Source organism: Equus przewalskii, chromosome 14 (genome assembly GCF_037783145.1).
Source record: "Equus przewalskii isolate Varuska chromosome 14, EquPr2, whole genome shotgun sequence".
Taxonomy (NCBI): Eukaryota; Metazoa; Chordata; class Mammalia; order Perissodactyla; family Equidae; genus Equus; species Equus przewalskii.
The window spans coordinates 67,439,378-67,463,599 of record NC_091844.1 but is presented as its reverse complement, the minus strand read 5'-3'; the positions used below and the strand labels follow the sequence as shown (position 1 = coordinate 67,463,599).

Sequence of the window (24,222 nt, the reverse complement as noted above, 5' to 3'; positions counted from 1 at the left end):
TGCCACCTGTTTTTGCATGATCTGTAAGCTAAGAATGATTTTTGCATTTTTAGATTCAGTTTTTTATGTGCATGTCCAGTTGTTCCAGTGCTATTTGTTGAAAAGACTGTCTTTGCTTCATTGTATTGCCTTTGCTCTTTTGTTAAAGAATATACCATAATAGCATCAAATCTCTGCCCTGGTGATTCACCCACCCCACCACTCTCAGAGTGACAATCATCTTAGAACACATCCTAATGCTCGTCTCTTCAAAGATGGGTCATGGCTCCCTGTTGGTCATGGGATAGCCTGGCATTTGCAGCCCCGCAGCCCAGCTGCTGTCTGTTCATGCAGCCTCATCTACCTTGCCCAACCCTCCCTGCCCTCCAGTTACAAACCCTGTGCTCCAGCCTTTTTCAGTGTTCCTTCTTGTCCACACCTCTGCACCTTCCATCATGTGCCTCTTTCTGCCCAGAAAGCTTTCTGCTGGGAATTTCAGAAGGGTCGCTGAGGTCTGGAGGAGGTCATAGCCATCATTCCTGTTATGAGCTCCAACCTGGAAATCAGTGCCTGATCTCGCAGCGGGTATGAAATGGAAATATATTCTTGCTCGTCCTGAAATGCCCAATAAATTCTTTTCCGGGTCAACAAGTTAAAGCTGCCAAAGAAGGCAGGGGTAGAAGAGAAATCAAGCCTCCCTTTGCATTGCCTAATGCCGTTTGGGGGTTCTCGAATGGTGTGCCCTTACAAGGAGTGTGCACCTGGGCAGAGAACTGGGCAGGGAGAAGCCAGAGGAAGCCAGGGACTCGGATCTCTGATTACATATCAGTCTCATCAATGTGTCATGAAGCTGTTGAAGTAAGCATCAAGATTACGTAACAATATGAAAAATGCTTACAGTACAACATTAAAGGGAGCTCACAGGATACACAATTGCATCCACATTGATTCAACTGAACCAGAAGTGTGTCGCATCAGAGCCTGGTGGTGGACATGAGACTGTGAACAACGTGAACAAATGAAACCGCTTTGGGTTGTAGGGGTAATGGCACTGTGGGCAATTTTTTGGTTCTTTATTTAGAGTGCTGTTAATTGTACTACGGTATTATTTGTATATTTAAAAGGCCAAATGTGTTATGGGAAAACTCATTGACTTGGATACTTAAAATGAGTCTATTTTATCATATGTAAATTATATTTTTAAAAAGTAAAAAAATTTAAATGTTTTAAAAGTGGACCTAAAGTAAGCTGGACGAGGATAGTATCTTTGTGGTCTCTCTACCTGCCTCCTCTTCCCCTTCGCCTACATTCAGGGAGACCCCTCAACGCAATCCCTGTCCAGCTATTGTGAATGGTCGTGGCTGCCGGAAATCCAATGATTAGCTCTTCTCCTAAGCTCACATCACCCTTCAGACTATCCTGGAACGTCCTGCGTCTTCACCGCTTTGTCCTGCCTTGCCAAACAACAACAGCTCTTTGTCCAACATTACCTTCCTCAAGAGTTCTGCCTTTTGCTAAGGAAACAGTAAAGGAATCTATGACAACGTTCCTATGCATGATATAGGGTTATTGCTGACCCCACCCAGATAACACTTTTGCTTCTGAGCCTGGGGATTCTGCCCTAATTGGCTGCATTAATGGAAGCACAGTGTCCCAAACAATGGAGGTGATAGTTGGAAGAATAGAATTTGGGCTTTCCTAACACAAAGGATGTTATTGAGCTGGGCATATAGGTAGGGCTGGGGGGAAGGGCATGAAAGCTACAAATCTGGGTGGGAGTTAATTCCAGCTAAATAACCTGAACTATTTTTGCTTTCTTTTAGGGACCACCCAGGCCCATACTTCTCCTGGAGAAAATACATTGGAAGAGCAGTTATGGCCAGAGGTGAGGATTTTGCCCTCATGGGAGGAGGGTGGGATTCTCTTCTAGTGGGTAAATCCAAGTCTTGATGCAAGTTGGCAGGTCCCTCCCTGAGGCCTTGAGGGAATGGTCTGAATGAACAGCTTCCCCCAGGGACTGTTGGCTGCCTGGCAGGGCAGAGACAGCATAACCGTGTCTCCTGAAATTTGGGGCTCATCATCCCTGCAGACCGAGCAGGCGGTTCCCAGAAGTGTCCCAAGAGAGTTATAAATGGGCTTATTATCTCTGTGAACCTTGAAGCAGATGCCGTGAGTTATCTGAAGGCATCTGGGTGAGGTCTTCCCAGAACATCCACAAGATAAGAGTTGAGAGTAAATGCTTTATCTCTGTCTGCAATCAGTAATTCAAGAGAAATTAACTTGTGTCTTCTTATGATGGCGAACGTGGTCAGGCTCCTGATTTACTGCACATTTTCCCCTGTTGGAGCATTTCCCCTTCCACTCTCAATTCTGGGGAGAAAACATGTGATCTCCCTTCCCAAAGCCTTCCATGTGGTTCACAGAAGCAGAGGCTGCTCTGGACTCACGAGCATCTGAGGTGGCCCGAGTAGTTTTGAGGACCGGGCACTGCTCACCCAGTCCCTCCTCTGCTGCTGTCAGCCCCTCTGGGCTTAGGGCACACCCATCTAGTGGGGATGTGAGAGTCTCCCACTTTCAAGTTTGCCCAGCTTCCAGCAGCAAATAAACGTAATGCCTCATACACCTGCTTTTGTGTAAATAATCAAATTAAAAGAGAGGAGGTAGGTAATACAAAAAATATAGTAGCATAGAATGGACTTTTTAATTTTTTAGTCTATATATACTGAGTCTCTTCTCAATAATTTCTTTTTTTATTGTGGTAAAATATACATACAATTTACCATTTTAGCCATTTTTGAGTGTACAATCCAATCACGTTAAGTACACTCACAATGTTGTGCAACCATCACCACTATCTATCTCCAGAATTTTTTCATTATCCCAACAATTGGTTTTTATTCTTCTTTTTTATTTTCCCTCCTTCTCCACCCCACTGTTTTGGGGCATCCTTACTTGCAACCTGCTAAAATCGTTGTCAACAGACACATGTCACTTTTTACCAGGTGACTTGGGTAGGGTTAGAAGAACGTGACTAGCACAATTGTTATTTCTGGATTTCGAACCTAGATAGAACAAGTACAGGGTCATTTCTACACCAAGCTTTCAAGATCTGCAATATTTCCATACAAGGCAGTTGATGTTTCTGATGTTTGGTTTCGTTGCAGACCCTGAAGAATTTTCTGTTATGCAACCCAAAGAAGTCAGGATCCAGTGTGCCTTCTAAGTCAGGTATACGACCCTGAGCCATGAACCAGGAAGGCCAGCATCTTCTCTCTGATGTGACTGGCAGAGGCTCCAACCCTACTCCTCTTCACCTTTTGGCCACTCAAGTCCTGCCTCTTCCTCATCTTTACTCCTTCACGCCTCCTCCTTTTCCCCCTCGGTTATTTCTATGGAGGGACACAGCCCAACACAGCACTCCGAGATAAAACCAACATGGCCCCACAGTGACTTGCCTGGGTGAAGGTGACCTCTGGGAGCTCACCTTGAGGCGGGCGGACAATGTCACAGAAGTTGTGGGTTGATCCCCCACATGCTTTCCCCGATCCTGTAATGTAGCCACAGTGGCTGCTCTAGACATTTTTTTCCTATAATGGGCTAGATTTGTCTAGTCCGTTGATGCCATGAATGTTGCTGTTGAGCTGGTCCTCTTCTCAGGCTTTATCCCATTAAGTGACGGCGTTGCAGACTGTGTCTAATGGCTTTGTTTATGTTTGCGTTGCACCAACCAGGCTCTCCAGCTAAGCGTGCTCTTCTTACTATTCTGTTCTGTAAAGAGTGTAGGTGGAAAAAGAAATTGATGTGCTTCTTAGGAAATACCTTCTTTAAGAGGTTTACCTATAATGCCCCCATAGCACGACCAGGGAGGCTGTCAGTGGTTTCTAGGGAGACTTCATTCTAAAGATACTGGTGGCCTGGGGGGTGATGGAGGCTTTCTGGTGACTATTTGCATAGGCTTGCATCTGATGTTTGTGTGTGTTCATGGGCTTTGAGTGCTGTTCTCTGCAAATCTTCACACCAACATGATCCCTTTTATACCCAGGTGGCTTTCATTTTAATTTGTTGCCCTCTTACTTATTAATAGTGGCCCAGAAATGGAGAGCCAAGGGACAGAGGGAAGTGAAAGGCAGAAAGAGGGCAAGTGAGAGGGAAAACAAGGTCCATGAGTGACCTTCCATGGGCCACCCGTTTGGAGATCGTGAGTCCAGTTAACACTGTGCCCTCCGGAGAGGAGGGAGCCTCTTTTGGGTGGGGTTCCGAGAGCTCCCAGCGACTGCCTGGTCTTCAGCTTTCCACTCCCGTGGCTGACAGACTCAACCTCTGCAGCTGAGTCAGGCTGGGGGATGTGGGTCTGCCCTTCCCATTTGGTGTCCTCGGCCCACACCATGGGGAATATAGATCTGACCGTCTTCCATGCGTTCTGTCTCCACAGTCCACTCTCTGAGACCTTCTGATATTAAATTTGTGGCAGCCATTGGCGATGTGGAAACTGTGAGTATTTCAAAGAGACGGAGGTGGGAGGCACAGTGACCCTCCGAATGAGTGCCTAGTAACCAGGCAGAATGTTTCATTTGGGGAGAGAAGAACATTCTCTGAATGGGAGAAATCCTAAAATCTAGGGGGTTCTGGGTCCTTTTTTTTTTTTAATCAAATGAATGCCTCTCTTTATATTAGCATGAGGAAATTTTTGGAGTTTCTCATTAATAAATTAAACTCATTGATAAATTAAGTCAAAGATCACATAGAATTTTTAAAATAATCTCTTAAACTCTCTATTTATGAGATAAAGAAAAAATGCCCTTACTCACATGGTAAATTTTTAAAAATACATCCATCTTTGCTAATAAATTTTAATTGGTATATTTTATATGGTTAGGTAAAGGAGAAAGAAAGCGATAAGAAGAGAAAGAGGGAAAGAGAGAGGGATGAGCAGAAAGTGAGGCATCTGGAGAGAAGAGGGTTGGAGAGCAGAGCAGAATGCCACTGTGATTCCCTGATCAGCCCTGGCTTCCCACCATCCTGCCTGGCCTTGTCTTAGTAAAGATCTGCAGCCAGCTTCCCCCCCCTCCCCCCAGTCCCAGCTGAACAGAACACTTACCGGGCTCTGCCCCCAGCCCTGCTGTACCTCCCCTACCTAAACCGGTCGATCCCCTCCCCCCAGTGTGCTCTTCCCCACCCCCCACGTCTCCTTCCCACTGTCCCTCTGCATCCCAGCTGCAGTCTGTACTCCCTGCACCCTCAGCCCCTTCCCCTGGGCCCAGCCTGCCACCTCACCGCAACCCCAGCCCACCATCCCATGCACAGTGCCAGTCGTATGTGAAGTGCGAGCTTCAGATGAGAAAACTGACCTCGGGCCCAGAGAAATCTGGCAGGCGGGGCTTCCCACCCTTGTCTTATTCTACCTGTGCTGGGGGTGGTAAAACTGCACGTGTGCTGTCTGTGCGTGCTGATGAGGGTGAAGGTGGAGGTTTCCTAGTGGGAGAGATGTGAAGGGGGAGATGGGAATAAATGAGAAAGGAGGTTTCATGTCACGGGGAGCACGTTGACTTTGCTCAGCCCGTGTGTCTCTGCGTGCTGATCGTTACATTCCAGGGCCCGGAACGTGTGGCACTCGCTGGAGGACTCGCATTCTTCCACCTTGGGGGGGAAATTCACGGCAGGGAAACCTCCACCCCCAGTCAGGTTTCTAAAGTTGAACGAATCAATGACTCCCACTCTGGTCCCAGCTCTGAACGAGCTCTCTCGCTCATGAATTATTCAGGCCCACAGCTCCTGCCTGTCACTCAGCTCCCCTTTTCTCCTGCATGAGCCTGAGGCCCACGGCACAGAACACAGCTCCAGTCCATGCTGGTGTCCCGGCCCCAGAATCGCGCTCATTGCTGACAGGCACCTTTGCCTTCAGGATCCATCCTGGAGTCACGGTTCCTCGGAGGCCGCCTTCCTCTGTCCCCCCAGAGACGGCTGTCAGGAACTTCGCCTGGCAGATTAGAAACATCAGGCCAAGGAAAAATAATGGAAGATGGTGAATTTAAAAAGAAAAAAGTCTATAATGCGGATGTCTTGCCTTGAGTTCCTGCAGCTTTCTGTAAAGAAGGCACAGTCACTTGTGACTATAAGGAACACTTGTTTAATTGCTCTGGACTCCCTTTTCCTCAGAGAACTTTAAAGATCAGGTTTGTAAATGGTCATAAAAATTATTTCCAAACTAACACACGTGATGCATGTTCAATATAAGAAAAAATCAAAATACATATATACAGTATAAAAAATTAAAGATGTCCTTCACATCTCTGATTCTCCTGCCTCAGCACACACACACGCTCCAATATGTAGGGTGAGAGAGAGTGTGTGTGCATACATATATGAAACCTAAATAGGGTCATTTTGCAATAGACTATCTGTGACTTGTTTTATGGGGTTTTTTTTTGCTTAACTAAGAGTCACAGACATTTTCCATGCCAGGGAGTTTACAATCCACTATATCAAATTCCTTGAAGGCAGGGCCTGTGTCTTATTCAGCTTTGTGTCTCCAGCGCCACAGAACATTCAGGCCATGAAAAGTGTGGAAAGAAAATGGCTGGCAGCAGGCAAAATGGAGAGCTAGGAGTTTGCTGGGTTTGTCCCAGCCTTCCCTTTCTGTGACTTCTCCCTGAGCTCTTCCCCGCACCTCCCCACCTTGTTGCTCTTGTTCTCTCCCCCTACGCCCCCTCCCCACCCCACATCGGGCTTGTTCTGAGGAAGGGCTCTGCCTTCCGTCAGATCCCCTTTGGTTGGGCACAGGCTGTTCACCTCGTCGCCGCCCCAGGAGGCCGGCTGCCCTCATGACTTCACCTGTCTTGTGTCTTTGTTGGTGATCCCTGACTTGCATTTTAGTATGGTATTTTGCTTAACTTGTTACCCCTCCCTGGAAATTTTGCCTTTCAAACTCCCTCTCATTGAGGAGTAAAGGACTCCATCCCAGTCAGAGGAAAGTCACGGTCAGCCTGCTCTCCCCAGAGGGCACCAGAGGAGTGACCGAGTTTTAAAGACTGGTTGTCCTTTGAGCTGGGTGGTTAAGACTAAGCAGGCTCTTTAAAGGGAAGCAGCAGCAGGCAGGGTGTAGGGAGGGAGGGCACAGCTGTCACCTGTCACCACCGCACCTGGAGACTCCATCTTCTAGGATTTGTGAGAGAGAGAATTTGTGTCAGAACCGGTGAAAATAATACTACTGACAACAGTTAATAGGTATTGGACGCTCTCTGTGTCCTGGGCACGACTCCAAGCATCCCTAGGACCATGCAAAGGACGCGATTCCCAGGAGGGTGACCATGTCTCACCCCCAGCCCTAAACCAGGGAACAGAGAGCGTCCTGTGTTGTCCAGCATTTTGCCAAGAGGAAAATCAGAAACTTATTTTGTTCATTCAAAAGATATTTGTTGAACAAATATTTATCGAGTCCTTATGATGTGTCGAGCACTGTCCTATGTCCAAGGAACACAGGCAAGAGCAAAACAGAAATTCTGCCCTCATGGCATTTCCATTCTAGACGGGAGAAACAGACAATAAACAAAATAAATTTTAGATTACGGAAGGTCACAACAAAACTATCTCTTTTGCTTCTAAGTAGAATGTTAATAAGGTTTCAAGATGTGTTTAAATATAAGTCTCTTGCCCCTGTTTTCTGTTCTGGAAAACGTTCACGTTTTCTGTTGATCTGAGTTCCCACCAGCACACTGCCGAGGAAGTCTGGCATTCTTGCCTCCCTGCAGAGCTGATGCGGGCAGGTGTGGCCTTTCTCTGCATCCGCAGGGCCCCTGTTATTGGAGGGAGGGTGTGTCTGACGGGCAGCCGGCGTCTCCCCAGGGTAGCCTCTGCCGCCTTCTCTGGCTGGGTTGTTCACACTTCGTATCTTTTTCAGCCTCCAGACTCAGGGACAGTCGACGTGGAGAAGCAAAAATGGTAACTATTCTAGAACCACAGAGCCATAGAGCCAAGAGGAGCCTCAGAGATGATCTTTCATCTCCGTATTTCATTGATGGGGGAACCTGAGGGCCAGGGAGTCAATGCCTTACTCCAGGCTCCCTTAGAACATGTGGCAGAGCGGGGACAAGAACCCAGCCTCCTACCTCCCCATCCAACCCTCCCTGTGCCTCTGAATGCCCCTGGCTCCTCTGGGTGAATGAGAAGAAAAGTGGAAAAGGCCAAATGCGGCATTCCTGTTCCCACCACCAGTCTCCTTGCTCTGCTCTGGAGGAAGCGTGGGGTTGGACCAGGAGCAGGCCCCTTCTACACCGGGGCCTGCATCCCCTTCCAGCTTTGGGCCAGAGTGGAAAAGTGGGGAGGAGGATCCAGACGGAGCTGTTCACCTCATTTTGGTGATTTCATTGCCATCTAAGTTGTGTCTCTGGCTCCAAGAAGGATAATTCCAGAACCAGAGCAAGGCTGAGCCTAAGCTTGTTATGAATAGACCTCAGGCAGCAGAGGGAAAGGGTTGGTGGGCGACAAATGCAGCCTGACGCTCCTGTTTGCTTCTGCTCACAGGACTGACAAACTGCCACAGCAGGAGTGCTTGGGAGTGGTGACAGGTGAGTTCTGTGCATTTGTCGTCAGATTCCGGATTATTCCTGTCCCTCCCGACACAGCAGCCTTTGGGTTAATGAAGAGAATGTACCCTATTGACCCCTTCCTCACAGAGCCTGAGGAGAAAGGGGAGGCGTTCTGAGAGGACAGACAGGGGGCCAGGGTGTGAAAAGTTGGACACTTCAAAGGAGAAGGTGAGAAATGTGCCCCAGGGTCTCTGAGCAGAGAAGCCAGGAGACATTGGGTTAGGTTAGGGGCCATGGGAGAGGGTTCAGGGGTGGCTGGGCCGGAGTCCTGAGGCTCCTGCTCCCCCAGGACCCCGGGCAGGACTTGAAGCACTTTATCTGGGGAAACTGTGCGCCCTTCACTCCCCCCAACGCCCTCAAGGAGAAGACCCAGGTCTGGTTTTCAGCCTACTTCATTTTGCAATAACTCCCTTGCTTATGAAAGAAACATATCAATTGGGTTCAGGAAAATGAAAATCAATTGTAATCCTACTATCTAGAGATAATCATCATTAATATTTTGGCCTTTGTATGTGTGAATGTGCTTATGAATATGCTATCTGTCGCTTTCTTTTCTTCGTTTACTATCAGACATACCCTGTAACTCTGTTAAGTAATCCCAAAACCCCCGTGGCCCTTAACGCCGGCCGAATTAGCCTAGTGGGATGGTAGAGTTGCCTATGCTTGGTGCTCACAAGTCAAGAACAAGGAAATCACCTTTCACTCCATAATTAGAGCGAGAAGACTCAGACCTCAATGCCATGCTCTGCTGAGCTGACATTCCCGCTGAGACTAGTAAGTGAGGTGGCTAGGGCCCTGTCAGTTCAGCCACTGATTTTACCAAGGGCCTGGGCACAATTAGGCTCTCCACAAGAACAGGGATGCATAAGATGCTGCCCCTGCCTTTAGCCCTCGCCACCCAGCAGGGGGGCTTGAGGCCTGGTAGGCAGCCCTCCAGGATCTGATTGACAGGTGAGGGAGTCCCCTTGCAAAGGGTCAGTCAAAGGGTTCTGAAAGAGGAGGCCCCTACTGACTGAGTGACTCACGGTCACAGCTCTGCCCAGCCTTGGCCCTGTTTACCTTTAAATGGTAGGAAGAAAGAAAGAAAGTGATATATTTGTGGTGTCTGGGAAGAGGAGATGTACTTTAGACCCTGAAACCACAAATACAGCTATTACTTTGCCTGATTTCTCAATTTGTCTCCATTTTTTGGTTCTTCATTCCCCCGGCAACAAGGCCTCACTGCCCTTCTTTAAGCCCAGAGTGACCAGAAGTCCCACCTGGCCAGAGGCGCTGCGGAAGGAAGGGCAGTGAGGGCAGATCTTGCGCCTGGACGTCCTCAAAGGCAGGACTCACTTGTAGCTGCTGGTGAATCCAGCCTCCCTAATGCAGGGGAAAGGGGGAGGATGGGGTGCCAGACCTGGAGCCAGCTGGGTGGCCAAGCCGCAGAGGAGCAACTGGTCCTCCAAGGAGAAAGTGCTCCAGGCACATCAGGTCCATGCAGTTGTATGGTGGGGTTGGCCCAAGCCCCATTTGGCTCAGCCCACCCCCCCCAATCCCAGAACTTTAGAGCTCTTCCAATCTAGCCATGCCCTCGCCCACCATGGCCATTTTGCAGATAGAAAAACTGAGTCTCGGGGAGGTAAACAGACTTTCCCAAGGTTACATGGTCAGTATATGGCAGATCCCTAGAGAATCCAAGTAGTCCAGACCCACAGCCTGTGTCCTTTATTCTGACCCCACTGGGAACTCAGAGAGAGGCAGCGAGGACTGACCAGTACAGAGCGGACCTAAAACAAAATGACAGGCAGATTTGTGTGAAAAGATCCAAGGTCATGTTTGATCACAAAGAAGCAATACAATACCAATACTTTTAATTTGGAAAGCAATTCTCTTTCAAAAACCTACCACCTGATACTCGCGTTTTGTCATTTGTCCTCATGGGCTCTCCTGAAGTGAGGGAAGGAACGTGGTCTTCCCGCACCCCCGCCCCCTCACGTGCACACACAAGCGCACACACTCTCATGCTGCCCCTGCAGTCTTCAACCGGCTTTGGAACATTCCGTTCTCTCACCACATGTGGGAATGGACTCCTTCTGCAAGCCAGTCAGGGCTCAGAAAAGGAAGCTCATTACTTTGGGTTGAGGATGAAGATCAAGTCACATGTGACTGAGGTGGCTGCCCAAGGAGACAAAGCCAAGTGACCATCTCCTGACTTCCAGCCCAGCTCTCCCAACACTACCCTCTCTGCTGCCTGCACGGTGGCGTCAGCTGGATTCTGCACCCACAAAGCCCCAGGCACTCCGGATGGGGGAGAAAGGAAAGGGGGAGTGGGACGGGGGCGGAGGCATCTCCCTCGCATGACACTCTTCCCGTTCTGCCCTCTCCTCTCTTGGGAGCAAGATACAACTTAACTGCTCCTGACTGCGCTATTTTTAGTGGTCCTCTGGCTGTCAGCTCTGGGATGTGTGTTCCCCGGAGCTTTCCCGCCCCGCTGTCACTCTCTGCAGGAGGGAGGGGGCAAGGAGGCAGCCTGCCGGGTCCCTGTCCCAGCACACTTTCCCTAAGGAGTCAGCAGTGCCTGACGGTTAAGAGCTTTGGCCTCCGAGAGCTCTGGTTCAGATCCCAGCGACTTCGGTTAGCCCTGAGGCCTTGGGTAGGTGGCTTAGCTTCTCTCAGCCTCAGTTTCCCCATAAGACACTTAGCAGTGGGCCTGGCCTAGCACTTGACAGATGCTCATTTTTAGCTCCATTCACTTCCAGGGGCCTCCCAAAACCGCCGCCCCACCCCCCCCTACCCCCCACCAGGGTGAAGGCTGTGCTTTGGGGAAGGGGCAGCAGCCCTGGCTCCTGACCCTAGAGGGGTCAGTCTTCACAGGTGACCTCGAGCTCTCAAGGCCACAGCCTCAAACCAGCTCTCTCTTTAGTCCTTTCAGACGTCATCAGACACTTCAGTCCCTCTGTTCTGAGGCCCGTGTGTGCCCCTAGGGAGAGAGTGATACCCTCCACTGGTGCTGAGTAAGTCCGTTTTCTGGCTTTCTCCTGCTCATCCTGTCCCAGGCATCTAGAAGGAAGAATTGGGGGGTGCTGACAAAATCAGAGTGGCTTAAAAGTAGAGATCTGGATTAAATGAAAGTCAAATGTGTCTCCTGCGTGGATTTCAGTCTGCCTGATGGGCCTGATTTTAAAATCATGTCACTATCTGCCCTCCAGAAGCCAGGGGTGGTGCAGTGTAGCCTCAGGCTCAGAGACTGTACCTGGGCTGGGGCGAGGGGCAAGCTTCCAGCCCTCAACGAGCTTATATTTAACTGGTTTTTCTCTCTGCCCTCTCCCTCCATGCAGAGACTTATGGATTCAGGCCAAAGACCTGGTGAGGAGCATGAAGGAGAACCAGGTAAGGATCCGGCTGGCGCTGTGGTTGGAGCTGCCTGGCTTTGCTGTGGGGCAATTGGACCAAACACACCAGGTGGTGGGGGCCCCGCGGCCACCATGCCCTGACCGCGGCACCCGTGTGGCCTGGGTGCACCAAAAATGCTCTTCCTGTTGGGATTCTCTGGAGGCCGTTAACACAGGGCCCCTTCTTGTGTTCACAATGCTGTTCTGCCAAAAGTCAGCCGGTGGACTAGATAACTTCTCACTTAGGGAGGTGGTTGAGAGCTTGGCTTCCAGAGGGAGACGAGTGTGAGGGTGAATCCTGAATTCTCCACCTATTAGCTGTACGATGTTGGGTAAGGCACTTAACCTCTCTGAGCCTCAGTTTCCCCACCTATGAAAGGGGGGCAATAAAAGAGCCTGCAGCACAAGACTCAGGATTAAGCCAGGTGTTGGATGTGCCTGGCACAGAGGCAATGCTCAGTGAAAGCCTATAGCTGTCATTGTCATTGAAGTGGCGATTGCTGTTATTATGGGTTACTATGCTCATTTTAGTTCTTAGGTGGAGGCCTCTGTACTATACATCTTGGGGCCCTGATACCCACTCTCCTAGCAGTTCAGACACTCTTTACTTGGTAACTCACATGAGTTTGTATCAAGCATCCTCCAATCTTTTACACTCTCCTCTTGGGCGAGTATCAAATCAAGGCAAGCCTTGCTGCCAAGCTGGCTCTAACCAGGCACTGGGCTTGGACCACTGGAACCGAGGGAAGACACTGTCTTGGCCAACCATCATTCATTCCAGGGTTCAGGGATTAAAGCTGGGTCATTCAAGGTTATACAGGGACAGTGACAAGTGCAGGAGCTACGCTGTAAAGAGTTGGTTTCCCCGTAACAGGAGAAATCCAGAATTTCTGGAGTAATCATAACATTCCTGAGAATAACTGGGAGGTCCTGAATCCAACCCCATAATTTTACAGAGGAAGAGGCTGAAGTCCCAAGAAGTCACGTGACCTGTCCGACTTCACACAGCTAGTTGGAGCTAAAATCTAGAGTGTGATTCACAGTTCAGTGCTCTTCAAGCACACCAGGCTGCCTCCTAAATGTTCTACAAGTAACACATGTTCATTGTAGAAAAATCAGAAAACACAGATAAACAAAATGAATATTAAAACCATCCTTCAACCTGATACCCAGAGATAATTGCTAACACTTGGTGTATATTTTCTTCCATATTTTTTCTAAGCACATTTATCTGTATGTATTTTATAAAAAAGGGATGTTACTAGATGTAGATGCTTTTTATAACCTGCTTTTCTCAATATAATATTTCCCAAGGCAATAATTACATTTTCCAGCATCATTTTAATAGCTACAGTGTTTCATCTTAAGAATGTTCCACAATTTACACAGCAGTCCCCGATTTCAGCCATTTATGTTGTTTCCAATTTTTCACTCTTATGAACAAGGCTTCTTCACTGTAGGTAAATCTTTCACGTATCCCTGTTTCCTTAAAATACATTTTAGGAAATGGAATTGTTGGATCAAAAGGTATGCCCTTAAAAAGAAGTTTTCGATATACTTTGCCAAATCTCCTTCCAGAGAGTTAAACAACTTTAGATTCCTACCATACACTTCCTCTTTTAAAAAGAAAAACCCATAAAGATGATATTGTGGCCATGGGTTACGAAATTGAAAGACGTAGAAAGAAAGATGTTCTTTTGGTGTCAGGTCTTACCATTATCTCTTTTTCATGCTGTTGCCCTTTTCTTCAGCAACTTGACTTTCAAAATGACTGGAAGCTCATCAATGTGTTCTTCAGTAATGCAAGCCAGGATCACCTATGTCCCTCCACCCAACAGGTAAACAGCAGGCTGGGAGGCAGAGGGGTTGCAAATGTGGGGATGGGAGCAGAGTGAATGAAATAAATCTGCTCCTGTCAGGCTGGGCCTGGTGGCACCTATTTCAGAATTAGGCAAATAGACAGAAAGATAAACAAATGGATATAGACATCTAAGATCTCAAGGGACCATATACAGGGACAGTGTTTTTAGCTACCATCTTTCATGTCAGGAAAAGGAAATTGAGGTATAGATAAGCTGAGTCAAAGATCATTCTGCAACGGAGCAAAATCAGCTTCCCGGTCAAAAATGATTTTGCCTGTTTTAACTCTGATTTCGTGTAAGTACTGAATTTTGGAAATAAAGTAGGCTGTGTACTCTGGTCATAACCTCTTGGCCTGTAGACTCTAGCTGTAATGAGAAGCTTGCTGTTTTTGTAGGCCCACTGTGTCTTCCAGGCACTTTGGCTTTCCTGGGAACAGGACATGAAAAATGTGGCTTTATTTATTATTTATGTAGGTGACTACCTATGACTTAAGTCTTTTTTGAAGATTGTCCAGGTTAGGATCAGTTGAAAGTCTAAGGAGTGGTTTAGAAATCTAGGCTGTGATGACATAAATGGCACACAGACTCTCCTTCAGGAGACTAAAGCCTGGTTGCCACCAAGGTGGTCCTGCCATGGCGTCCAGTTACCTGTCCACTGTCCTTTCAGCCACCTTCCAGAACCTCTGCCAGGCTGTGGCACAAGAATAGGTGAAATTTCTTGAGATGCTGTCCTCCTCTTTTCTGAACCCCTTTTCCACAAAATACACTCTTGTCTTCCTCCAAATGCCCCATGCTTCCGTTGACTCCTGACCCACCATCAAATACCATTCCTTTTGTGATGTTTGGCCCTGGGAAAATGCAGATGGAAGGCCACCTTCCCTAACCAGCTCTTGTTGAACAGTATACCTGCAGATCTCCTGGGTTTGTAGCATACAGATATTGAAGGTTTATTGTTCTGCTTCACCATCTGTTTTTGCCCATGCCAAATGAAATTTACAATCCGTGTTCATTCTCTGCCCCACCCCACTTTGGTCATTATGCACTCTGCCCTCGTTCTGGTCATGATGGATACTAACATTTATTCATGAACGAAGTGCTTAAACAAGTATTTAGGCATTGCTGCATTCCTCTTATATCTACTCATCCATCCATCCATTCATCCGTCCATAAATTATCATATTCATGCATAAATTCATTCTCTCACATGTAGGCACATGCTATTGTATTTATGATGCGTTTGTTCTTGCTAGCGTTCCTTTGATTTTTTAAACGTTTGAATGCATTCATTGATGCCTACACTCATTCATGAGTTCTTCCATATACCTTATCTCACATTCAAGCATTCCTGTGTGAATTCTTGCATTCTTTCATGTATATGCCTTCAAGCACTCTTGACTACGTGATGCATTCCTCTGTGCATGCATCTATCATTATTTACTTTTATTAACTTTTAGTTACACAGGCAATGTACAAATGTTTTCTTCTTTTGAAAAACTAAAACATTACCATTAAAGCTAAAATACCATTTGGCTAACGCCTCCAATCCTCTCCCTTTTTATTTCCAAGCCTTTTACATATCTATGAATCCTAATATTATTTTGCGTGTGTGTGTGAATGAGAGAGAGAGATTTAACATAAATAGTATTCTATCATGTGTATTATTGAGCAATTTTTTTCACTATTTTTCAGATCTAGTCATGTTAATACCTATGGATTGAGTTTATCCCTCTTACTTGCTACATAGTATTCCATTGTGTAAATTCACTACATTTTATTTCTGCATATCCCATTGATGGTCATTTAGGTGTTTCTAGTTTCTCATTGTTATAAACAGTCTTGTTCATTTACTTGAAGATGTGTGCTTTTTTAAATATGGTGATTTTCAGATTGTAGATTGAAGTATATTAGTGGGTCAAAAATCAGTTTTAAAGATTACAACCAAATTTATAAACTATAAAATATTAGAGTTCATTGCATGTAGTAGAGCAAGTGTTGGTTCGTGATTATTTTTGCTTCATTTTCTACTTACATACATGTTCTAGGTTGCAATGTGAAACATGTCTCACACTGTCGTCGTGGTCAAAATAGTTTGAAGAAAAGTACTTAGAGCAGGTTCCTAAGCTTGGCATTTCTGCTCATTGGATATATACACCTCTAAGTCTTGGTTGGGACTGCCTGATGCCCTCCAGAGTAGCTGAACCCATTTGTGTCCCCCCAGCATCTGAGAGCACCTGCTTCCTACAACCTTCCCAATATCTGTCGTTATCAAACTTAATGATTTTTGTCAATATGTGACATTCCCTCAAGACCTAGTCATGTTGATATATATCGGTTGAGTTCATTCACACTTGCAACCACATACTTTTAATTGGTCATAAATGTATGACAAAAGTCATCATGCTTCACAGCCTTCTTCTGAATCTGGAGGCAAAAAATATAAGTAGAATTGTGCAAGTTATTTGGAGAACTAAGCTTTTTCCTGACTTTGGGTTCAAGGAGGTGTTTATTATACGTGACCCTATACAGGAGTGACATTTTATAGGAGCATAACGTCTTCCACTAAGGAACAGGGACAGCTGGTGCCCCACGGGACAGCCATTCCGTGTCTGGGGTGACTGGGTGGCCCCGACTCACTCTGCAGTGCTGAATAAGCACCTTGACTGAGGAGCCTCTGAAGCAGGGTGCGCCCTCAGGGGAGAACCGCCCAGGGCTTCCCCGGTTTCCCTGGGGAGGGTGGGTGCCCTGGATGTGGTGCAGGTGGGCAGCGAGGACGGTTCTAGACGGACTTCCCAAGGCTCTTCAGAAGGGAAAGTGAGACACATAGTGTCATGCTCAGGCAGAGACTCGCTTAACTGAAGAAAACTGGTCTGAAGCTTTATCACTGGTACCGCAACAGAGCGGCTACACCGGCCTCTAGAGACAACCTCACACGGAGGCAGGGACGTGGGGTGGGGGCTGCCCTCTGCGCAATCCCAGCCCCAGTGATTGGCAGCTGTCTCCAGAGACACTGCCTACGTCCCTCCAGGAAATAGAACAGCTCCTCTGCCTTCCTGTCTTCCTGTCTGAGCCAAGTCGCCTGGGGGGACAGCCAGTTTGCAGGCAGCTCAGGGGTCTGTCAAGTTTATTTTTGTTTTTTGTGTTTTTGTTTACATTGAAAAGGTAAACCTTTTCGGGTGCTCTCATTTGCTTATTTTCATTACCTGCAAGGAATTGGGTTGGTAGGGGGTGTCTTGAAACACCACCCAGTGACGGGAGCCCTCTCAGCCTGTCTTGGGGGCCCTCTTCTTACTTGGGGCGAATGTGGCAGGGAGAGATCTGCTAAAATCATGCCACGCAGAGGTTTCGAAGCCCCTCTGGGTCCTTAAATCCAGGGGTAATGTATTCCCCCTTTGGAACAGATTTTCTTCAGATAAAAGTGATTCCCTCAGCCTTTGGGAGTAAGTTGGATCTCCCATCCCTCTGTGTGGGCTTTAGAATTGCCTTGACCTTGAGTTTGCCCTTCCCTGACAATGAACTTCTCATCTGGGGGAGTTTGGTTTTTACTGATGGGTGATAGTTGGGGAAATCAGAGAATGGACAGAAAACCCAGGAAGCTCTGGGAACTCTACACTTGTTTGTGGGAAACTGGTGTCTGGATGGGGCCTTTGCCACCATCACCTCAGCTGAGGGACCAGGGGAGGGGGAGGGGGACAGGCTGGCCGTGAGCCTGGGTGTCCTTACCCCTGTGTCCCTGCACCCCCCCCCCCCCGCCCCGGTCTCCATGTGCACTCTGCACATCTCTCCTCTTACAGGAAAGCCGTGTGACGAGTGGCATGGACAAGCTGACTAGAACCCTGGACTACCTGCACCAGGAGGTGAGGCTTGCGGCTTCCCCAGCTCCGTGGGACACACACCCAGAGCTTCCTCACCGGCACCTTCAGCAGCCAAAAGGAAGCTGCCCTTCCCAGGGTGGGTGGGGCAGGTTCTGGTTTTCTCTCGAATGGCCTCCACTGGGATGGGGGAAGTGGACTCCTGTGAGGGAGATCAAGACCCTAGGGAAAGGGAAACCCGGGAGGAGCCAGTCTCCTCACCTTTCTGATGAAAACGGGTCAGGTATAGAGCTCTTCACTCTTCCAAAGGATGTTTCTGAGAGAGCCTTCTGGAGAGAAGAAGGAGTGGAGCACAGTTCTCCCTGGGGACTCGGTGAGCCCCCTCTTTCCTGAGGCCTCTCTCTGACTGAGTCTGGGGCACTGATGGCCTCTCTCGAGCGACCATGATAAGCACTTCAGGTCCTGAGACTCCAAGGGGAGTTCTGTGGCTCTCACATCCCCTTGGCTTCCCTGGGGAGTCGGCTTTTCAGTCAGAGAGGGTCTACTGCCCCATTGCCACCATGGTCCTGCTCCTCTGATGACACTGTGCTGGGGAGGTGCCCTGCCCACCATGAGGGACAGTGAATGATGCATTTCTGGAATGACACAGCTGGCAGCTTTGGACTGACACCAACCAAACATGTCCCAAAGGGGCCACCTGTTTAACCAAGGAGAGGCCTGTTGTGCTCAATGAGACCCCCAGACTGGGCTCAAACCAGGGATTCCAGAGTAGCCCCTGGACAGCAATGGTGACTTTGCAAATGCTCATCTTCTCCCTTGTATCCTCCTAGGTCCCCAAAGCATTTGTGAACCTGGTGGATCTCTCTGAGGCGATGGGGGTCTCTCCCTGGCATCAGGGGACCCAGCTCAGGTAATAAGGGAAGTGGAATGGGACCAGCATTTGTTGATTGGCTGCCACGCACCAGGCCCTGTGTGCGTACTTCATGTGCTTTGGTCCTATGAGGGTGAGCCAAAAAAGGATAGAGGCCAAGAGAGATTAGTCGTCATGTGCGAGATCTTGGCCAGTGAGCGCAGAGTCAGGCTGGGGGAAGGGCCCTCTGCCAAGTTTTGTTTTGGGGACTGAGTTAAAGAATGAAATATTCAGTCTGGTTGAAGAGGTGCCAGATGGCCTACCCCCACCAGAATGATTAGAGAGTTTTAAAAACAGGTTTGGCACAACATCTATTTAGCCAAGAAGCGATACTTCTGGAAATTGGAAAGAAAAAAAATTAACCTAAATGTATGTTATCTTCACAAAACTTGATTCTCACATATTTCTGAAATTTTTCCTAGAATTTAAACTCCTTGAACCCAAATCCTAGGATTTCTGGCTTTGCACCCAGAAAAGAAATTCATATGGAAAAAGTCAGGGCAGGGATAGCTGGAGGGAGTGACAACAGAAAGGAGAGGCCAGTGCTGAGAGGAGAGGAGGATTTGAGGAGGAAGGAAGCACAGAGGAGGGGAGGGGACCTGGGGGTGGGTTTCTGGTGTGAGGAGCAATGAGGGGAGGCGGTGTGTCAGGAGATGGATGAGAGGGAGCTGTCTCCACATCCCTTCCCCACCCCAAGGAAGGGACAGCCGGGCAACCAGATCTCCACAAGGTACCAACTCTCCACTCTACCCTTTATTCTCCTCAACTTTTGTTCTCTTTCCTTCCTTCACTCACACCCTCTAAGACTTCCAACTTCTCCTTCTCCGCTCCCTAAGCAACTGCCAGGTCCCCCAGACCCCTGCTTCCCCCAAGGGACAGCCTGAATGGCCCTACCCTGCATCCACGCTCTCACTTCCGGCCTGTTTTCACCTGCAGCCCTGCAGCAGAGCCCCATGGGTGCTCAGAGGAGACCTCTAGGCTGTCTAAGGCTGTGGCACAGTGGTCCTATCAGGTGAGCCCGTTCTGGGAGACTGGCTGTTGACTCACAGGGGCGGGTGGTCATGGAGGAGAACGGGGGGCTGGTAGGAACAATTAGGGTACAAGTTTGCTAATGTAGAACTTCTCCAACTGAATTCAAGACTAAGAGTCAAGAACCATGGAGCTGCTCTCAGTTCACTTCCGGGTGATGATTCAACTTTCTGCATGTAAAGTGGAGACCACACTACTGCAGGGGTGGGGTGGGGGACAGTGCTGGTACTCCAGGTGAAAGACAGTGGAGAACTTGAAGATTCGTTCTGAAATGTTTTTGGTCGTCATCACTGCTCATACCACTGCATCTGTGGCTGCTGAGCTAGGCTTGTCCCCAAGACTGCCGTCCGAGGACAACTCAGGCCTCCCACAGATGTGCTTTCTAGTTCAGAGAAGAGACCCCAAGAGAGTGAGGATGGCTCAGCGGAAGCCATCGTCCCTCTCAGCAAACAGCTCAAAGTGCAGTTCCTACCTAAGTATCAACATCATGATTTTTGTTTAAGAAGAAAGTTACACACTAATCTACGTGGCACTTCTTCCACATCAGAAATGACATTTTTTAGGTAGTTAATGGCACACCTCTCTATAGAACTTCACCCCTGAACAGAGTACAGTAAGTGGCCATGGCCACGTGCAGGGCTGGTGCACACCTTTGCCTCCCAGAGGGTGTATTTCAGGTCTGTCACGCTGGGGCTTCAGAGGAAGATGAAAACCCAATTTAGTTAATCAAAGGGCCCCAAAGTGTAAGACACAAAGAGCTTCGAATAGCACTGAATTCAGCACGTGCTGGGTAAACCTGACAGAGGGCTGCTGAGGACTCCCTGGGTGGAGCATGGGCAGGCTGGGCTCTGCTCGTGCTCCTGGGTGCACATCTCTTCGCTCCCCTCTGCAGGAAAGCTGGGAACGTCTCCTGGCCTCCAGCAAGTATAACGAGCAGGGGTCCTTCGCGGTGGTTTTCCAGCCCTTCTTCTACGAGACAGCCCTGTTGGTGAGTGAAAGCTGCCGTGAGGCCGCAGGAGCTGAATCAGAAGGAGCCTGAACCATACCCTCTCCCTCTCCCACCCTCCCCACTGCAGAAGCCCCAGCCCAGCTGGGCTTCACTGAGCCCAGGATATATAGTCCTGGAGGGAAATGCTGCAATATTCTTATACTTTCCTGACAATTTCCCCAGGGGGTTGGACATCCCCATGAGGCAGGTTCTTAGAGGCAGAGAATCCTCGAGGTAAAGAGCATGGACCCAGCCAGACTCCTGGCTCTGGAATGGGCTGGCTGTGTGACCTTGAGCAAGTTGCTTGAACTGTCTGTGCCCTGGTTCCTCATCAGTGAAATCAGGTCTATTATCAACATTCCATCCCTCTAGGGTGGTTGTCAGGATCACATGAATAAATACATGTGAGGAACTCAGAGCAGCGCCTGGTGCGTGGGAAGCCCTCAGTGTCTCTTAGTTGTGATGATTCAGGATAGAATTTCTAGGACACCACACCACACTCCTCCCTCTGCATGCTCTCTACATCCATCCTGGGAGGGAGGGTAGTTTGAATTCCTCCCCACTAGGTCACTGGGCACATGCCCCTCCCCGCAGTGGGGCCACTCAGACCATGAGCGCTGTGGGGGTCCACATGTGCTCACTGAAGTCTCTGTGACGCCTCTGGGGCTTCAGCGCTGTGCGTCTGGGACAGTCCCTCCCTCCGCTCCTGGCTCCGGCCCTGTTGGAGTCATCGTGCCGCTCTAGGACTCCAACGATGTTTAAATTGTGGTTTAAAGGGAGGAGGAATATTCGGTCCCATTCCCCCTACTCAGATCACACCCGAATCACTTCCCTGTCACCACTCCTTGTGCTATTTGGTTCCCTTATGGAGAACCCCATGAAAATGAGGAGCAGCCAGACATTTCACGTGTTCCTGCAGGCCTGACCCTAACAGCAGTCCTATAAGTGCCGTCATTACTAGTGGGGAGGGGCTGAGGGAAAGAGTCTGCGTGGATCAGGGCCACCCCATCCCAAAGTGCACAGCAGGTCCAGCCTATCCTTGGGGGCACACAGGGGTCCTTATCTGCTTCTTTTTCAGGGGGAGCAGCCACTCCAGGATCCCACCACACTCGCCTTGAATCTCTGGAACAACATGGTGAGTGTCTGGGGTCCCAGGAGGCCACCGTGCTGGCCTTGGGCGTTGGCCCACAGAAGGAGGAGCAGGGCGTCTACCACCCTGCCCGCCCTGCCCATTACTCTGACAGAGGGGTCACAGGGCACCAGCAGGATCCCAGGCCGATGACTCTGGGCCCAGGGATCCTCCCATGCCCTGTGACAGCCCAGCTGCCACTGCCTGGGAGTGTCACCTCCTGGTCCCAAGGGCAGGCTCTCTCTGGGCAGCCTCAGTCCTGCTCTTCCTGGAGGCAGGGAAGTTCCCTGGGAGTCCATCTGGGAGACTTCACTTGGAGTGGGGCACTGGTGATCCGGCTCACATTGCAATTCCGGTCCAGCTTTCACTTACTTTACACCGAGTGCCCTCGTGTGGTTTCAAAGGCCCAGGGTGGTACCTGGGATGAGGATGGACTTTAGAGAGATGAAGACCTGGGTTCAAATCCTAATTCCACTTCTCACAAGCTGCGTGAATTCAGGGTCTCTACTCCCTTTCTGCAAAAACCAGATCATAACGCCTGACCCCACACATGTCAAGCGTGCAGCTCACTCCTGACCCACAGTGAGTTCTCAGCATGTACTGGCCCTTCTTACTGCAACTATGACAGGCTTTCCCAGACTCCGAAGGTCCCCCAGGGCTCTGGGGGTTAGTCAGTGGATGGAATGTAATGTCAAAACTCTGAACATTTCCAGGGCACCAGACAGGGACCTGACTTTGCCATTTATTTTATCCCCGTCCAAGCTGTCCCATTTTTAGAATTCCAGTGACAGAAACTTGGTTTTCTTCTTCCTCGCATTAGAAAAATTTCTCTCCATACCTTCAATTGACACGCTAAGTTGAGGACCATGAGCAGCTGCCTTTCAGCCCTCACCAGCCAAGGCAGAGAGCGGGGGCGGAGGGGGGCGGGGAGGGAGTGGCCCCAGATAGCCAGGTCAATGGAATCACACTGTCCTTTGGAGAAGGCATTGGATTTCTTTGAACAAGGACCCTTGTTAGTGAGCCTGACCCTTGGGTGGGATATTGCCCCAGAAAATCACTTTTCTGCTGGTCACCTATGAAGGGCAGAGAAAAGGAACCTGCCCTGTCCTGCAGGGGCTGCCCTTCCTTCACCCCCACCCCCCCCCCCCCCAGCGGGAAGGGCTGATTATTCCAGCTCAGCCAAACCTGTCCCCTCCTCCTACATCAGCTTTCTCCCAAGCAAGCCACGGGCACCTGCAATATGCTCTGCCCTATGCTAGGTCCAAGCAAGATACAGGAGACACCAAATGGCTTCTGGTTTTATGAGCTTAGGGTGTAGGTGGAAGGGTCAGTCACCTAGAGGAACAAGATAATGTGCTGGACTGTGCACCCAAAAGCAACAGGGGCAAGAGGTCAGAGCCCCACGAGGATGGGATTCCAATTGGCTTTGTGGGATGTGTCGGAGGAGGTTGGGTGGACCTTCCCTGGCAAAAGGACCTTTGTGAGCAAAGGACTTGGAGAAAAGAAGGAGCCAAATGCATTAGCAAGGGGCAGTAGGAGGCTGGTCTGATACAAGAGGAAACATGGGGATAAGGAGGCCCCGAGAACAAACGAAGCACTTTGAACGCCAGACAGAAGGACGCTGGAGAGAGCAGACCCCAGGGAAAGGGCTCCTCTTCCTCTCTTTCTCCTTTCCTCTGGCTACTGACTGTCACAGGTGGTGGTGGCAGCAGGGATAACTGCCTGTATTGAGCCCAAGTGATGTCCTGTGCATTCATTGGGCACACAGCACACACAGTGTCCCCTAACCCACTTGAGGGTGAGGATGGGCAGGTGCACGGAGGGGAACAGAAGCTGTCACACTTGAGGCCAAAGGACTGGGACACGGTAGGTGTCACAGGGGCTCTGAGGAGGAAGAGGCAGCTATCCTGGGTGGGCATTTACCTGCCCAACCAACCACCAGTCATTTCCCAGTGAGAGTCCTCAAGGGTCCTGCAGTGGGACCAGCAAGGAGGGAGGGGTCTCTCCAGAGGCGTCTGCCCCTGGCTTCCTCATGGGCAAAATCCAGACTATCCCACAGCTCCAGAGTGAGCGCAGCAGAACACATGGACCGCTCCTGCAGGCACGGGTCAATCCATGAGAAATTGGGAATGGAATAGCAAGTCCCATGGTCTTTCTGGGCCTCCATATTCTCTGCTTGCCAGCCTCAGAGGGCCTTGGGAAAATACAGGAGCGGCTCACCCTTGGGTTCACTCCTGTGTCCTCCCAGGGACACAGGGAGGCCGGGCGTGCCTCTGCCTCCACCTCCGTGAGTCTCTGCTGTGTTGGGCTTACCTGAGACCACAGAGGTAAAAGCCACATATGTCCATCCATGCCCACATTCAAAGACACACAGAGCCCCAACAGAGGGCCACCCTCATGCGTGGGAGCAGAGGGGACAGCAGAATTGCTGCAACCACAGGGGCCAGGTTCTACTGTGATAAAAAACAAAATTCCAACAGAGTAAATTTGAAAGTTTAATTGGCTTTAGTCAACGATTCAAGAATGGGGCAGCGTCCCATCCAGCAATTCGAAGGAT

At 49.3% G+C, this 24,222-nt stretch overlaps 1 protein-coding gene across 1 annotated transcript in view; it reads left to right on the top strand.

Moving 5' to 3' along the window:
- Positions 1–24,222, top strand: part of PLB1 (phospholipase B1) — a 126,983-nt gene that overhangs the window by 22,156 nt on the left and 80,605 nt on the right. Inside the window, exons 3-15 of the mRNA XM_008517767.2 lie at positions 1,803–1,864; positions 3,144–3,207; positions 4,412–4,470; positions 7,877–7,917; positions 8,500–8,543; positions 11,470–11,560; positions 11,885–11,936; positions 13,690–13,776; positions 17,592–17,654; positions 18,440–18,519; positions 19,456–19,531; positions 20,441–20,536; positions 21,615–21,671. Of these exons, the coding sequence (XP_008515989.2) occupies positions 1,803–1,864; positions 3,144–3,207; positions 4,412–4,470; positions 7,877–7,917; positions 8,500–8,543; positions 11,470–11,560; positions 11,885–11,936; positions 13,690–13,776; positions 17,592–17,654; positions 18,440–18,519; positions 19,456–19,531; positions 20,441–20,536; positions 21,615–21,671 (872 nt within the window). The remainder of the gene's footprint in view (positions 1–1,802; positions 1,865–3,143; positions 3,208–4,411; positions 4,471–7,876; positions 7,918–8,499; positions 8,544–11,469; positions 11,561–11,884; positions 11,937–13,689; positions 13,777–17,591; positions 17,655–18,439; positions 18,520–19,455; positions 19,532–20,440; positions 20,537–21,614; positions 21,672–24,222) is intronic.